At 40.3% G+C, this 16,505-nt stretch overlaps 2 protein-coding genes and 1 long non-coding RNA gene across 3 annotated transcripts; all 3 read right to left on the bottom strand.

The window, feature by feature from the left end:
- Positions 1-2,700: 2,700 nt before the first annotated feature.
- On the bottom strand, positions 2,701-8,880 carry LOC112554280. Its single transcript, XM_025221994.1, is given in 11 exon segments — positions 2,701-3,685; positions 3,982-4,137; positions 4,139-4,213; positions 4,613-4,722; positions 5,001-5,238; positions 5,483-5,742; positions 5,978-6,251; positions 6,923-7,154; positions 7,411-7,637; positions 7,836-8,051; positions 8,751-8,880. Coding segments are annotated over 11 exon segments (2,307 nt in total). The 5' UTR covers positions 8,793-8,880; the 3' UTR covers positions 2,701-3,208.
- Positions 8,881-10,076: 1,196 nt separating this feature from the next.
- LOC112554283 lies at positions 10,077-13,811 on the bottom strand. Its single transcript, XM_025221997.1, has 7 exons — positions 13,674-13,811; positions 13,015-13,147; positions 12,461-12,584; positions 11,561-11,697; positions 11,142-11,271; positions 10,578-10,722; positions 10,077-10,295 (listed from the first exon to the last, which is right to left on the bottom strand). The coding sequence occupies exons 2-7, from the start codon at positions 13,020-13,022 to the stop codon at positions 10,198-10,200; spliced, it is 642 nt and encodes a 213-aa protein (XP_025077782.1). The 5' UTR covers positions 13,023-13,147; positions 13,674-13,811; the 3' UTR covers positions 10,077-10,197.
- A 372-nt stretch (positions 13,812-14,183) lies between these two features.
- Positions 14,184-15,415, bottom strand: LOC112554736. The gene is made up of 3 exons (XR_003097301.1): positions 15,285-15,415; positions 14,817-14,965; positions 14,184-14,320 (listed from the first exon to the last, which is right to left on the bottom strand). It is a non-coding gene; the product is annotated as an uncharacterized LOC112554736 (long non-coding RNA).
- Positions 15,416-16,505: the final 1,090 nt, after the last annotated feature.

Genomic DNA, 16,505 nt, shown 5'->3' with positions numbered 1-16,505 from the left:
TATCATAGATAGCTACCTGATTGCTTCTTTTAAAAACCTCAAGGTGGAGTACCCCATGTAATATCCCGACGTGCCCTCTGACGGGAAATCCGGGCGACATATTTTCTCTCGAGTACTCTCAGCGCCGCCAGAACGTCAGACAACGTCATCTTCTCGCAATTTTCTCTCATCCACTCTTCGAGCTCGTCTCGGAACTGGTAGTGGACATCGTCGTTGTCGGTGTGCATGAAATTCGCCCTGGATATCAGCTTGTCCATTTGCAGGAGATTGGGCCGTCTGTAAAAAGTAGGGCAAATATAGAAAAAAATGCGAAATTATTTTTTTGTTTCCTTAAATAGGGATCACAATTGTCGTGATTCTCGTCATCATCATTGTTTAGTTTATGGGTGTTCCTGGAGCACAACGTCTGACCCCAACAGGCAGCGTTTAATATAACATATTGACTACAATAATTATAATAAACACATTGAGAGGTCACTCGTCCCCAGAGACAGTGTCATTCAGAGTATAACGTCTGTCCATGTAGAGACCTCAGTTGTGTTTTGTTTGTGTAGTTGATTTTACGATTTAAGATAAGTTGTAAGCGTGTAAGATACGTGCACACACACATATACATATATAGATTTATGGAAGCATTAGTCCCAGTGACAGTTGATACAGTGAAAGCAGTGTTGTGCCGAACTCTACACTACATTATTTCTTGTTAAATCATCGAGAAAGGAACTTTCTCTCAGGACTGAGTTTAGAATTAGAGATCATTAATAAGTAATAATAATAATATAATAAATCTCAATAATCTCATATAGTAGTAAAGATTAATTGATGTATGTTTACTAGGGAATTATTTTTAGCATTTTTTGTGTATTTTTATTAGTTAAAATTACTAAATATAAATAGTTCTACAAAAGAGGTAGCGATGCTTTGAGTAAAAAATAGAGCCCAGGCATTTGTGAGAATGTGACATGAGTGTACTCGCTTCGTCCTCTCATTTTCCCGGCTACCATGCAGATAAAAGCTGCTTTATACATTGCTTTATTTTCACAAAACGTATAAATAGTTTAATAAACAGTACCTGTAAAATTAAAATCATTGAAAATACAGGACAGATCAACTGGTACTGTATATTACTAATGAAACGGACGTATTTCATTCTCATATTTTGAAGTATTTTCGTATTTCTCTAACATTGGTAGTGCAAAAACCCAAACAAACAAACAAACAAACAAACAAACAAACAAACAACCAAACAAACAAACAAACAAGCAAACAAAGCACGGATTCGAACCTTCACTGGGTCTGTCTGTGTTGAAATACTTCTCTGACCACGCCCACGTGACCTGCTCAAGGTTGTCTACCGACTTGGACACTGTGACGGAGAGGCGCCACAACTGCTCATTAATGTCGTTGTTCTTTTTCTCTATCATCTATGAGTATCTAGCGGTCACAGGTGTTGGGCTGGTGAGCCACTCTACACTGAATGTTGAGACACATGAGGTTTAAAGATGGCCGGCGTGACATGTAGACGCTTGGAGACCTTCAGGCGCACAGAGATCAATGAACAAGCGAGGCCAAGTGCCCTGTCGTGCCTGCGTACCTCTCTCCACCCGTCTTGTGCTTTAGACTTTTAGACTACCCGGGTGGGTTGTGACGACACTCAGTGACATGAGATCTTGTATTATGTTCCTAGGTCCCTTTTTTTCTCGCGGACTGAAAGCGAAGGAGTGTTTGGCAAGTACTACTGCATACGGTTGCACACTCATTCACTCACTCACTCACCCAACGAACACACACACCTTAGCCGTGACTATTCACTTACTATGCAGCTCAAAGGTCTTTGTTGGATCGTCTGACAAGCTTTGACGACCAGAAATCGTTATCATAATTATCACAGAAGGGCTGCCTGCTCTCGCGTCAGCGTGTGGACGGTTTGCAGTGTGGCCGGTCTTGTAACGAGAGTCAGGAAGTTTAGATGATTGCAGTGAGGTAGGGAGAAAGCGTTGTGTAAAGCGGCTGATCGATGGATTAAAAAAAATGGTCTGCTTTTTAGCACGGACCTCTGCAATAGTTCATAGATGTCTGTAGGTTGAGTGGTAATGTATCTTGCTGGAACGCACTTCACAAGATGGTGAAACGGTACCTGGTGGAAACATCATTGACAGTGATGTACTATCGGTCGTTCATATACTGATGGTCAGTTCGGCAGGAGGAGGAGGAGGAGAAGAAGAAGGAGGAAAATAATAATCCGTTTGGTTTGGAATTATTGTGAGATAACGTCTTACATCAGACGTATCCTCTTCCCTCTGCCCTCTAACCTCTCCAGCAAACATAGTTCAACCTCGATCGGTGCCACGTTGTTGCCCATCTCCAATGCGACACGTAAACACGACCTACTTGTTCTTCCCTTCCCCGCCTCACTGCTTGCTTAGTGAAAGTAGTGCCGGGTGTGTGAGTACAGGGTGCGAGTGGCATGGCGCCTTTTAAACATGTGTAAACTTACAGAAGTACATCTCCAATGGAGCGCAGCCATTTCGCTTCCATCGTTTGTGGTCATGTGATGAAAAGTTGCATAGTTCTGTCAGTTGTTTAACTTAAATCTCAAAAGAAATAATTGCATGTTCGTGGATTGTGCATGCAACAATAACAACTAGAATAAAATTAAAGGTGATCATATCGAAACATAAAACGTGATCATATCATCGGTAAAACCTTTATTCACGAGGAGACTCAAATCGTAAAAATATTGCATGATTAATGCAGTCAAAACGTAGATGAACAGGATTTTGTCTTGAACATTCCTTAGAGCACGCAACGTGTTTCACAACTTGATAATGAGACACATATTGAATAAAATGGCCGCTTGACGGTTCGACATTTCAAAGTCCCTGGACGGATGAATTAAATCATTACCTTTGTCAGAAATGCTTGAGGGCTGGAACTTGTATATCACAAATGTTTACCCTAGAAGTATCACAGATTTTGCTATTTTTGTCTTATATTAAAAACAATAACAAACCAAAAATAAAAAATAAGAAATCAGGTAAGCGCTGCGTGTTTTAAAATAATTGATAATACAGCAAGTGATTACCGTGAGATGATTGATGCCACGCACGACAGTCTGGCTACTTAGTCACTTGATAAAATTGTCTCATGAGCGAACTTTATGTCACAAATAATAGCGGAAAAGATAATTAACATTTTATATTATATTTTACTGGAGTAGACAACAAGAACTGTTGGCCACTTGAGGCGCTTCCTTTGTGTGTGGAGAACGTGGAGGTGGCTGCCTTTCCTGCAGAGATCTGTCCACTGGTTGAGGGTCGCTCTGGATTGTCCCGTTACCCTGGAGCTGTTGGTGCGCAGGGTCATGAACCCCAGAGTGTACTGATGCCAGGGACGCTGGCTTTCCCCCCGAGTCGTCTGCTGGTTGCGGGGCGTCACTCTGGGTGTGGAGTTGTTCTTGAGTGAGTGAGTTTGCGCTGGAGTCATGTGTGGGAACATTTTCTCTGATCTTGGCTACCAACTCCTGGAACTTCGGTCCAGTCCACTTCTCCTGCAGGGTGGGGTCGGTGTAGTCGATGTAAAGAAGCTGCGTGAGGACTGGACCCATTGGGCCAGGGGGTGGCCAGGATGTTGTCTCCAGCAACAGTGGCACCAGCGGCTTCTTCAAAGCGTCGGCCAGGCTCACCTGCACACGTACATTTAGCTTCGTTGTGGTGTATTTCCTCCTGTATTACCCTCAAGCCTTTTACATTTACAATAAGGTAAAAAAAAGTAATACAAAATTTCTGTAACTGTAACGCAAATGTCTTTATAGCTGTCGATACACCCACATAAAATGAGTTAACAACTCTGACACCATCCTTGTGTACAATATAGTCCTGTATCAGTAGATAATGTAACCGATACTGATAGCTGTAATACACTGCCAGTCTTAGCCTCCATCTTATCTTTACAGTCATCGTTCAAGTTGCCAAAGCTCACCTCTCGGCGACAGTTTGCTGACAAAGCATATTTCGGGGTGACACACGAGACGACCACACGACACCCGCGCACCCCCTTGTCAATCTTGTCAAACAGCGAGTCTCCTCCTCCCATCTGCATGATGTCCAGCCAGCACGTGAAGCCCTGTGACGTCAAGAGCCCTGTACAGACGCACCACTTGAGGTTGTCTCCCCCACTGGTATGAGATGAACACCTCTGGTGCGACTGTCACCTGTTCAAGAAAGACAAGATATTTTTCTTCAAGGACCTTTTGTTTTCTTGAGCAACGAAAATTGGTTTCGTAATTGTTGCGGAAACAGGGACTGATTTTACACACTTGAAGAATGATAATACTTTCACATATTTTATATTATAATTACAAAGTTACCTTTTTGTTGACCACTTAAAAAGATTTTGAATGAGCCTCGATCTTTTTTATACTTTATCAGATTACTTTTTTTACGATGCCGTATACACATACGCGATTAAAATATCAATTCTTGAGCAGTGTAGCAAGCGTTTTTATTTTAAATATACCCTGATTAACATTTTAACTTTTTTTAGTGCGCATTATACAGGGTTAAAATGTCAACTCTTGAGCAGGGTAGCAAGGTTAGAAAGTATGGCGTACCTTAGTAGAACCAGGATCAGTAACAATAACACTTGATTGAATTTTTGCCTTCTGTCTGCTTTTGTCAACCTTTATCTCTTCCGTCTTAGGGATCCACCAGTTTTTATATTCTGCGATGAAAGTACTACAAATTTTATTCAAATTAAGAAATTTTGATAATACATTTATTTTTATGTTTAGCCTATCGAACAACGTGCATATTTCAAAAGAGTTCGCTTAACAATAGATGTAAAGAAAGACATTTTGGAATACAATTTACTTCTGGTAATTAAAGTGAGAAGATTTATTGGAACACCTCACACTATTAACATATGTTTAGCCAGAAATGTATGAAGCAAAATGCTTATTCCATTATATCACTAGTCTGTTCTGGGATCTGAATCCTCACCTGGCTGAACCGCAGCTTCGTCTGGCATCAATCCATTCAGAGAGAGTTGCATGAGAAGTTCTTGGAATTTGGACAGCGGCCAGTATCTGGAGTCCTTTGTCTCCTCGCCTGATCTTTGAAAGAAGCGAATGAAGAGATACTCGCTGAAGATGGGGCCCATGGAGCCTGGGGGCGGCCATGTTGTTTGCTCCATCAAGAGAGGGATGATGGGCTTGCCGAGGCTGACTGTTAGGTTCACCTGAGATGAGCAGCACTTGTGTCAGTGTGTTTGTGTGTGTTGCTCTCTTAGTAAATTTAGCGCGGTACTTTTTATAAATATATTGAAAAATATTTATTAATAGTTTCGAAAACCATTGCTTAAATTTTTAGTGAAAAAATACTTTGTCACCCGCTTCTTGTAATCTAAATAAACATGAATGACTACATGAATTATCATTTAATATGTAAAAATAGTTTAATATAAACAACAAAACCTTACCCACCTCTCTATTACAATTAGGAGACTTTGAATATTTTTCGTTGACGCAGCAGATGACCACCTTCGCTCCCCTGATTCCAGAGTCTATCTTTTCAAAGAGTTTGTCTCCGCCTCCCATCTGCCCTACATCCATCCAGCAGCTGTAGCCAGCCATTTCTAGGTGTTGCCTTAGCAACCGCACCTCGTTCTGGTGACCCCACTGGTAGCTGAGGAAGACGTCAGGCGGAGTGGCGTACTCGAACTCCTCGTCCTCCACCACAGCCTCTGGAGCAAGAAGTTGTTCATTGGTGTTAGGGATTATATGTAAAGTACCTCATAGGAAAAACACAATGTGTGATAGTAAATTTCTTCCACAGCTCGAATTTCTTCCTCTTATCGACAAGACTACTTGCGAAACACAAGCTTTGTTGTGAGCACTCTATTTATGCAAGGTAATATTACGTTTTTAAGATGCTCTTACTGCCTCGAAAGTGTGTCTAATAAAGGTAGAGTATTTTACCTGCATTCTTCATGGCATTTTCCACAATAGCAGCAGCATCCTCCCGACTCATGTCTTGAAGGGCGGTAAGCACGGCGAAGGTTGCGTCCCTTGTCTTGTGCGTGGCGTACCACTCGTTGAGCATCGCCATACAGGGGTCCGCCTGCTGCGCCCACCCCCTCATGTCGTCGCTGTTGTAGCCCAGACGACGGCTGAGCAGGCGCCAGTCATGTTCGGTGTCAGGGTTCAACAGCTTGGAGACGTCACGTGACCAGAATGGTGCGTGACTCAATGTCTGTAAATAAATAAAAACAGGACAGAGATGAAGTCACTGATGGTTAGTTACAGTACATTTAACGTAAGTCTAAAATATTTTTTTCTGGGAACAAAAGCTTACCTATAAGATATGGGTATTTATATTAATAAATAAGGGCAATTATAAAGTTTCGAAATTTTTATGGCACGTCTGAGGTGGGTTATTAGCCCCTTGCATAATTTCCAAACTACAGGTATACTCCAACCATTTATGTCTACCAAGTTGTATTCTGCAGCATCTTGAAACCTTTTACGTAGGAGTAAGCACCAGAAACTAGCTTCCGTAAAAATATGATAAACCCGTATTTCTTTTCACCGTAAACAACCCATGTATTTATAAACATACATTTTTTTTCAATTAATTCAGCATAGTTTCATAGTTAATCTTTTTTTCTTTTTTTTTTTTTATAAACAAACATCACTGTATATGAAGGTAATCAAGTATTTAGTCAAATATTTTTTTTCTGCATTCTAATTTTTTTATTATAACAAATAGGCATGTTTTTTTAACCATTCTTTAAGTTGTCCCTGTCCACTAAAACAGCTTTATCTTCCATGTATGCTATAATTCGTTTTTGATGCTACCTAACGTAGACAGTTTTACTGCAACTGAGACTGCTGCCGAGAAGAAGAAACTTCTGTTGGACTTACTTTTCCATCAATCTCTTCCACTTTGGCTACAGTCACTTCCACCGTCTCCTCCACCTGGTCCAGGCGTTGACCATGCTCCGCCACCTCGTCCTTGACTCTGCCAAGATCTTCTCCTTGGACACGCACGGTGTCCTTGACCTCGACGACGTCGGTCTCAACGGTGATGACACGAATCTCTAGGTCCGCCACGTCCTCCTGAAGCGCTTTCATTTCTGCCGCGACTTTGTCGAGACTGTGGGCATTAGGAATCAGTGAAGAATTTTTTTTTTCAAAATCAAACATTTGAAACAATTCTGGTATTAAAAGTATTGAGCACAAACATTTTATGTCCCTTAAAACTTTCTCTCTCTCTCATCCCTTCGCTAAGTAGTCTCTCATTGAAGATCTAAACGTTCACTTTATTGTTCTCAAAGTTAGTGTTAGAAATGGTACGTTTCTAAAGCAGAAAAAAAAAAAAAAAATGAGCCAGGAAAATTGTGAACTCTGACCTTTTCCCGTCCAGCATGTCGATGATGGCGGTGCAGCCGCTGTGGTGGTCGTTGTCTTTCGTGGTGTCGCGAAATTGCTCAATCACACCGCGGTACCTCTCCAAGACAGGTCGGTGTTTGAAGCCGATCAGTCGTATGGAGTTCAGAGCTGTCCCGACTGCAACTTTGTCCGGTGAGCCTTGAACCACTTTTATCATGTAGTCCATGACCTTGGACGCCTCGTTGCCCTGGTGAGGAATGACATGAAGTGAATTTTTTGATTGAAGTTCCTGAGCTTCCTGACACCTGTCTTCTCTCTGCTTCGACGACTTTACTCTTTTTGCTCTTTTGTTTCTCTTCCTCTCCCTTTCACTTCGTGTTTCCTGTCAATTTACGCATTCAATACTATAATATCCCCAGAACACAATCCATCTACTCTGCCTTACCTCCTGTCTCACGGCGTAGTATTGTAACATGTTGCTGATGGTGTATGAACAGTTGGGGTTCCAGAGGTGTGGAGTCGTCAGCTGCTCGATGAAGGGCGTCAACTTCTCTGGTCTTCGCTTGGCTATCTCCTCGACGATCATTAGAACGACTATCTGAAGTAAAGAATCTTCCAGGGCCTCCTTCATTAGGACGTCCATGTTTTCACCTGTGAACAGCTGCAATGGTATCGTCAATTTATCAAAGTTACTGAACCGACCAAAACATATAAGTAGGTTAGCAGTGATACGTAAACACGATTTTTTTTTCAAATATGCTGATCGTTATGGTCTTTCTGCAATTGTTCTTTGTAGACAAACTGCACGAGTGACTGTGTGTTTTACACCACGACACCAGAGTTCCTGACGACTGCTCTAATTTCATGTTGAGTAGAGTAACTTACTATTTACACGAATAAATTTCTTTGTCTACGGCGTTCCTGTATGCTATTTCTAACATTGATTTACATGCGTTTACTTTTATTGTTATTTTTTTACAAATGAAAAGGAGTAGAAACATCAAAATCTTCTTTAAGTTTGTACTTATTTATACTTGTAAGGAAGAAAGGTCAGAAGGTATGATCACAAAAGCTTACCGAAGTTCCAGTAGAATAAGAAAGAGAAATTAATCATAAAGCTGGAGGAGAAAAAAAGAAAAAAGAAGCGCTTTAGAAAATTCAATAACAGCTATTATAAATTTAATCTGATAAGTTACTGAACCAGATCATTCTTAAAAAGAAAACAGTACAGGAAGTACACTGATGCTATTAAAGTTGTTGACTTTCTTCAACAGCGACGAGAAGTGATGATGCCAGCATAAATTAGCTCTAAGAGGGTCGTAATTAGTTGTAGACAACTATACCTTCGCTAACTACTTACATCCGGTTGATACTTGGCCACCTTCTGTAGAAGCATCTTCATGTAGGATTTGACCGAAGAGTTTCCGCTGTCCAGATGCTCAAACAGCTCTTGGAAGTAGGGCGTCAGGGCTCCGGGGTTTTGCTCGTAGACGTTGAGAAACTGATTGATTTCCGTTTGGTTATTTTATCTTTCGTTGTAAAGCAATGTATATTGAAATATCTTATATTCTAATGTTTCTACAGGTATATGTTAAACTTTATGTATTTATCTTATTAAGAAAGCAAAGTATAAGTATCAATATCTTTGTCTTTCCTTTTGTGAATATCATGAGTGTCCATATGAGGGAAAATGATGCCAGTCCAAAAAAAAAAAAAGTATTATGACTGAACAAAAATTCAAATTCCTATAGAGTCTCATGGTCACCTTTTCTCTTCCCTTACCTTTCCATCGATGACAAGACGCAGCTAAATACTTACTATTAGGCCCGATGAAGTGTACACGCCACAGACAGACCGACAAACAGAGAGACTGACAGGTAAGCAGACAGATAGACAGCAGACAGACTTACACAGGATGCTCTCGGACTCTGTCTCGAGGAAAATCTGTATCAGTCGCACCATATAAGGCCCACCAACGGTGCCCGAGCGAGTGGTCATCGAGATCTGGTGCCCGCCCATGTCTCTCACCGTGTCGTTGTCCGATCCCAGCATGTCGATCACCCCGGGTATCAGCTTGCTTGGCTCGGTGTATTTCATTCATTGTGTCCAGCTGAAAAGGAGGTCGGAGTGCAAAAAAGAAAAATAGAAACGCTTTCCGGCTGGTGTCGGACAAACTCAGCGTGTGTGAGTGAGAGAGAGGTAAAGAGAGAAGAGGAAGAACTAATTTTATTTTGAGGACTAGAAATTTTAGTTCTAGTGTGTGACATTATACTTTGGAATCTGAAGTTAAAGTATCTTATAACATTCTGCGGGATCTTGATTTTTTGTCCAAATCGAATGTTTAGGGCAGATGAATAGGAAATGTATTTCGGTTTCTTTCATCTTGACAGAAAAGTCACGTGATATCCTGCATGTAGTTGTGGTAGGTCGCGTATTGTTTAGCGTATGAATGACGTCTTGTGTCTGACGTCTTATGTACGTCATTTGTTCCACGTCACTTGAAGCAGAAAAAGACGTCATACACAAGAAAAGCAGTTGCTCTAAAAAAAAGTCAAGTGAGCGGGGAAAACAATCGTCTTCGTCCGCCATCTTCTTTATGACTCTCTCAGTGACATTCCTCTGAACTTGTGCTTCTTCGATTTGATTCCCTACAAATCTCTTCATCCTCATCGTTGTCTGCGGGGGCTGGTCGACACACACACCCACACATTTTTGCGACCATCACATGTGAGACGACAGGTGTGCAAGCTGACTTACCCACTGGTACAGCTGACCAGAGACGGTCATGTAGACGGAGTAGTAGGCTGTCAGGGTGTCGTCGTCACGCATGAAGGCCCCCTGCTGGCATCGCAGACACAGGCTGACCATGTCGTCCAGCTCCTCCCAGGAAAATGTTTTTCCATCCCTGGCGACACAGACAACCAAGATTACTTTGATAAAATCACTGAAAAGTCTCTTTACCAAACAGGAAGAGTACAAAATCAAAACAATTAAATTAAAATTAAAATAGAAAAAAAATTGTGTCCTAGCGATCACAGTCGCGTAACAGATCGCAAGCACAAAGAAAAGACAATACTAAAAATAATGTCCGTAGTGTTATCTTTTTTATATCTTTCCCTAGGACCGAATGGCTTAATACTGGTTTAAAAATTGGTGACAGAAGGGACAGAACTGATATGTCACTTACTTGAACTTGTCGATACACTGTGCCAGTCTTTGTACTGTGTTAAGCAGTTTGGGTACGGTAAATCTTCTTGAAGCCAGCCATAAGTCTCATCTGATAAAATTCTGTTAAGGAAATGGATTATCTTCATCAGCAAGTCCTTGTCGGTCTGAAAGAAAGTGAACTCTACTCATTAATAAGTCAACGAATACAAATACAAAAATCAAGGGATTACGAATTAAACATATTTTCTTTGAAAATATAATGACATCATAGCAAAGTGATTATAGAACTGGCGTTCGAGGCCAAAGGTCTACAAATGCCAGCAGCTTCCCCATCTAAAATATGGCCATTTATATTGGTGATCACCAAGCTATAGCTGAAACTGATTTTATCAGTACATACCATGGATGATCACACCCTTTATACAGAAGCACAATTGAGAAAGTCGTACTGTATATTTTACTAAGCATCACAAATAATTTGTTCTCCCCTTTGTCAAACTTTGCTGTCCAATTATACACAGCCTGTATATTTTGTCAGTCTGTATTTTTACAACTCATGATACTCAGTATGTCTGGTACCTACCTTGCCGTTGAACTCCAGTTTCGATGTTACCTCATAAGCTACAGCGTATAGCGGTACATCCTTCAATTCTATGCAATGGAAGACAAAGAAGACCATGTCTTCTCTGATGTCCTTTTGAAGCTTGGCCTTGCTGTGGAATGTTTAGTGTCTTTTCTAATACTTTTTGATGAAAATGAGCGAAGAGGAACTACTGAATATTTAATTACACGGGGAGAGAGAGAAAGTGATAGACAGTCTATACACTCTATAAGACATGCAGATTGCAGTCAATAACAAGTTAAAAACATCAAAAGCTTTAATACAAAAAAGAAATCAATAAATAGATAAGTAGACAACACGATAAGATAACAAACTTTTTACACTTCGATGACATAACAAAAGTAAATTATTAACCAATATGGAAATAAACAATTACTTACTTCACTCCGTCTAGAAAGCGATTTGCAAAGTCTTTGAAGTATTCAAATGTTTTTTTCCTGTCCTCGCCTTGCACCCAGTCTGGAACTGTTACCTTGCTCAGTATGGCGAAGATTTCTTTTACTTGAGCCGGGTAGTCCTTTGTTAAAAACATAAACCACATCCATATAATCTCTGTCTGTGTCTTTTTCTATGTGTGAGCTTTTGTGTGCTAATATGTAAGTGTTTGCCCACACTCACTTTAGTGAAGGTGTTCTAAAGTTGAATGATGATGATGATGATGATGATGATGATGATGATGATGATGATGATGATGATGATGATGATGATTGATATTTGTTACAGGTACAAATTACACAAAGAGCTTATATCAAAGTAGTTCTGAGTTTAGTTTTTCTTAAAAAGTCCCAAGGCAGTTAAATCTTAGGAAGATACTTAACTGTTTCTAGACGTTCGCGACTTCTTCTCATTTATTTTCCATTTCACACGTTATGAGTTTTAGTGAAAAGTCTGTTTTTTTGAAAAAAATAATGAGTACTTTCTTCTGTTGAGAAGACTTTTAAATGTAAAGGTTAGCAAAGACAATGAGCAGAAAGTGGTTCAACATGTCTAGAACATGACGTGAGGAAGGCTTGAATGAGCCCCTCCTTCTGTCTCCCTTCAGCTTTTCTAATAAATCTGTGTAAAGCAGGTGTTGTTTTATCGTTTTTCTAAGACCCAGCAAGATTACCACAATTTTAAACAGCTCTAAGATCATTGTTTGTTTTACTATAAGAATGAGAATGGGAGTGTGGGTATAGATTCCATTCTCACCCCTTACCTGACAGTTATGACCTTTAGTAAAAGTGTGATGGAGGACTCAGGGGAATCACGGTCTTGAGAATGCAGAGAACAGAGCTTACCTTCCACTTCAGGAGTTTGTCTTTGTCGTTCACGGCATCATAGACTGCCCTCATGCAGTTTTCTGTTGGATGCTTGAGCAGTGCCTTCATCATCTCTATCCAAAGGACAACGTGGTCACGTGACCTATAATTTAACGGATCCAACCGATGTCAAGGACAATAACTTCAGGTAGCATGTGAGTGAAATATGCTTTTGTTCTTTGGACAGATTTGCCATTCATACGCTTTCACATATTTATCGCTAGAATCGAGACAACTATCCAATCAAGAAGTGGAGGCAGAGATAAAAATAAAAGAGTTCGAAGCATCTGAGGCGAGGAATGTAGAAGACAAAGGAAAAATGACGAGTAATCCCAGCTGGTAATTGTACACAACTTTTACATGTTTGCGAATTTATTTGCCTGCAACTATCACACGCATGACACATAAAAATGAGTAAGTCCACTACCTCAAGTGAACACTTTTTAGTTTGACTATTATCCAATATCCCCCTTATAGCCCAACATTCCCTGTCATCTGACGTACGTGACTGCTGGGGAGAACATGGAACTCACGTGCCCATGGCTGTGCACAACACGTGGTCAACGACAGGCCTGGCGAAGAAGATGGCCAGGAAGGTCTCATCACCAATGTTGTCAACAGATGTGTGAGCTTGACTACAAGCCCCTCGAACAGTTTGTCGTTCTTCTGTTAAAATCAGAAAAATTCGTGGTGTCTTGTATAATATATATACATTAGATCATCTGTGATTGTGCAATGATGATGATGTTGGTGATGGTGATGATGATTCTAAGTAGTATTAGTAAATATATAGTTATTCTATTCCATTTAAGTTTCAGAGTATCAACGTTCTAAAAGTTTCAGCTTCATCAAAGATTCCATAAATACCTTTTATGATTAGCATCCTTTTCGCTTTCTCTCCTCATCTCCTTTGTCTTCATCCATCATTCTCATCTATCTCTTCTTTCTTATCCACCACTCTTTTTTTCCCCACCATCTCCCCTTCTTCATCTCTATTTCTCTCTCACGACTTAAGCTTGGTGGAGGTATACTCTTGTATCAGTCAATCAGTCAATCAATCAATCAATCAATCAATCAATCAATCAATCAATCAATCAATCAATCAATCAATCAATCAATCTCAAGAGTTACTCTCTCAGTTAACCTACACGAGTGACAGATGTACTAGGGCAGCAATAGGTACATGACAAACCTTAAGACTGTCTTCATTTAGATGAAAAAAGAAATATCCAATCGTCTCAAAGATATCTTTGGCAGGTTTTGAACCGCTTTTCTTGACAGAGAGATCAAGCGCGAAGTCCATTATCTCGTTATAAATTTCACCGATTGAGCTGCCGTCACTGCAACAATGAAAAAAAACCAAGAAATAATAATAATAATAATAATAATAATAATAATAATAATAAAAAAATAAAACAAACAAAACAAATGAAAGAAAAAAAAGCGAAACAAGAAAAAGGACGACAAGTTTCATGTCAAAGAATTGGAGACATTCGCACCTTTGCACTGATGCTTGCTAGGAGTACACCTAAGTCTGCCTCAGCGGTCAAATTATTCAGAGATACAAATAAAAGATAAGCTTCGCTAATAATCAGTGCTATCTTTCAAGGAACAGCAAAACTGGATTCTAGTAAATTGGTTTATTGTTTATGTGCGGTTTTATTATTTTTTTTAACAGGTATTTTGTCTGGACATAGCATACCTCACAGTCTTCAAGAGATGATACACCATGCTCTTTGACGCCTCTCCTATATCGTCAGCTTGCGGGTACTCAGGGGCGAGCACAACCTTTCTGATATCCGCTAGGTGGCGCTTTAGCAGTCCCACATCTTTGATGTCCTGTTAAAGGTCAATTCGAAATTTCGGTTAGAGATTGATGTAAGGGACAGGTTCCTACTCCCGATTCTGCTGATGCTACCAATCATTAGTAATAAGGATATTGAGCACTTCATCTTTTAAAAACTCAACAGTAACTTTGGCCGATAATTCTGTGAAAAAGAAGCATTGACATGGCGACGAAAAGAATTCTCAGGAAGACAAATTGAGATGACAGTGAAGGCGTCACGAGGAGGTGTCTGCATGCGGAGTTTATGCACATAATTGTGTATAGTAAACAATATGTAATCTGTGTATAATAAACATGTAATGTGTATAATTAGCAGCAAGTGCATGGGATGGCGCACAAATGAGACCGACTCGTTCAAAAGAAACCAACTATTGTAAATACACACACACACAAGATTAAGTAGGGTTAGGAACGAGAGAGGCAGTGAGCGAAAGTAAGTAACAGAGATAATGGAAACATTTTTCTTGACGAAGGGAGACTTAATCCCACCTTGAAGACGTTTCTGTCGTACTTAAGTTCGATCCAGTAAGCGAAGCTTTGCATCTGCTTCCTGATGTTCTCCTCCCTGGTGTTGAAGGCGGTGATGAAGTACATGTACACGTCGATGAAGTCGTGATGACTCCTCGCGCTGCTCATCGCTACAACCATATTAGATGACAGTCAGTGGGCGAGGTTAATTCACGATAGAATCATTGTCAACATGCAGTCAAACAGCTTCAACTCATAATGATACACTTGTCCACAGATAATAATGATTATACCTTCCGGTTCTGGACAGAATAAGCTTACGACTACAATCCTGATGTCCTAATAGTTATTTTCTTTGTGAAGTCCTGTCTCCTATTCAGACCACTCAAAGAGACGCCTAAATAAAATATGAGATCCTACTCTCCAGTAGGCTGAAGAGTTGGTTACGTAAAATTAAAGGTAAATTTTTATTTATTTTTTTTTACTTACCTGTAAAGGTCGCTGATGAATCTCCTCAAAATCTTTCCAGGTGGCTCTGGTACCGTCCCACTCCATACCGGGGTCGGGCTTATACTGTTTCATCAAGGCCCTGATGATTTTCTCAAATCCTCTCCATGCAGGTTCTGTGTGGGAAAAAACGTGTAATGTTTAACGCACCTTGCTTATTTAATTAATTTTTTTTCGTAGATTTACCCTTCGGTAAGCCATGAGTATAACAGAATGAAACGACACTTTTCCACGACCTTTCTTAAAAATTACTTCTTAATTGTAACCTCCATGCATAGGCAAGTAACAAATCACATGAATACAAGAACGACTGGACTGAAAAATACTAGCATGTCTTCATCCGGACTGCGAACGAAACAGGAAGAGAGTTCAGCTTCGGAGAACATGACCAAAGTTCTTACCACGGTATTGAAAGACATTAGCAGTGCTGAACATATGTACTGGTCTAAATAGGGAAGTCAATAACCCTTAACCGTGAGTCAAAAAAAAATGTTCGTAGTGTTGCTTGGAATGTTCTCACCTGAAGATACTGGAAGAAATCAACTTCTGAGTCGTTGAGGTTGAAGATGTACTCCACGTGACTGGAGGTGGGTCCGACCTCGATCATCTGCAGCACAAAGTCCAAGAAAGGAACTTGGAAGTCTTTGGGCTTAGCCTTACCGTAACCTATCAGTTCGCTGGTTTAAAACGTAAAAAAATCAAACAAAATGAGACACGTGTTGATTTTTTTTTTGTTTGTTTCTTTGAAAAAAAGGAAGGAAAAAAAAGAAAGAAGGAAAGACAGGGAAAAAGGACGAAAGAAACAAGTGTAATGGAGTTAGTAGTACATCCTAACCTAACACTCATGGTAGAACTGAAATTTTCCATTTTGTTTTGTTATATCCTAGTAACATATCCATAGACAGTTACCTAATTGCTTCTTTCAAGAACCTCAGGGTGGAGTACCCCATGTAATATCCTGAAGTGCTGCTTGACGGGAAATCCGGGCGACAGATTTTCTCTCGAGTGACTCTCAGCGCCGCCAGAACGTCAGACAACGTCATCTTCTCGTCATTTGCTCTCATCCACGCCTCGAGCTCGTCTCGGAACTGTAGTGGACATCGTCGTTGTCGGTGTGCATGAAATTCGCCCTGGATATCAGTTTGGTCCATTTGCAGGAGGTGGAGCCGTCTGCTCAAAGTAGTGCCAGTGTTTATTTTATTT

Source organism: Pomacea canaliculata, linkage group LG13, assembly GCF_003073045.1.
Source record: "Pomacea canaliculata isolate SZHN2017 linkage group LG13, ASM307304v1, whole genome shotgun sequence".
Classification (NCBI taxonomy): Eukaryota; Metazoa; Mollusca; class Gastropoda; order Architaenioglossa; family Ampullariidae; genus Pomacea; species Pomacea canaliculata.
This window is presented reverse-complemented; position numbering and strand designations above follow the sequence as displayed.

Bases quoted from the DNA above. Each gene is read 5' to 3' on its own strand.
- LOC112554283 (XM_025221997.1), bottom strand. The intron at 11,698-12,460 runs GTAAGCTCTGTT...TTTTTAACAAAG, and splicing joins ACAAACTCCTGAAGTGGAAG to GACTACCCGGCTCAAGTAAA. The intron at 11,272-11,560 runs GTAAGTAATTGT...AACATTCCACAG, and splicing joins CGCTTTCTAGACGGAGTGAA to CAAGGCCAAGCTTCAAAAGG.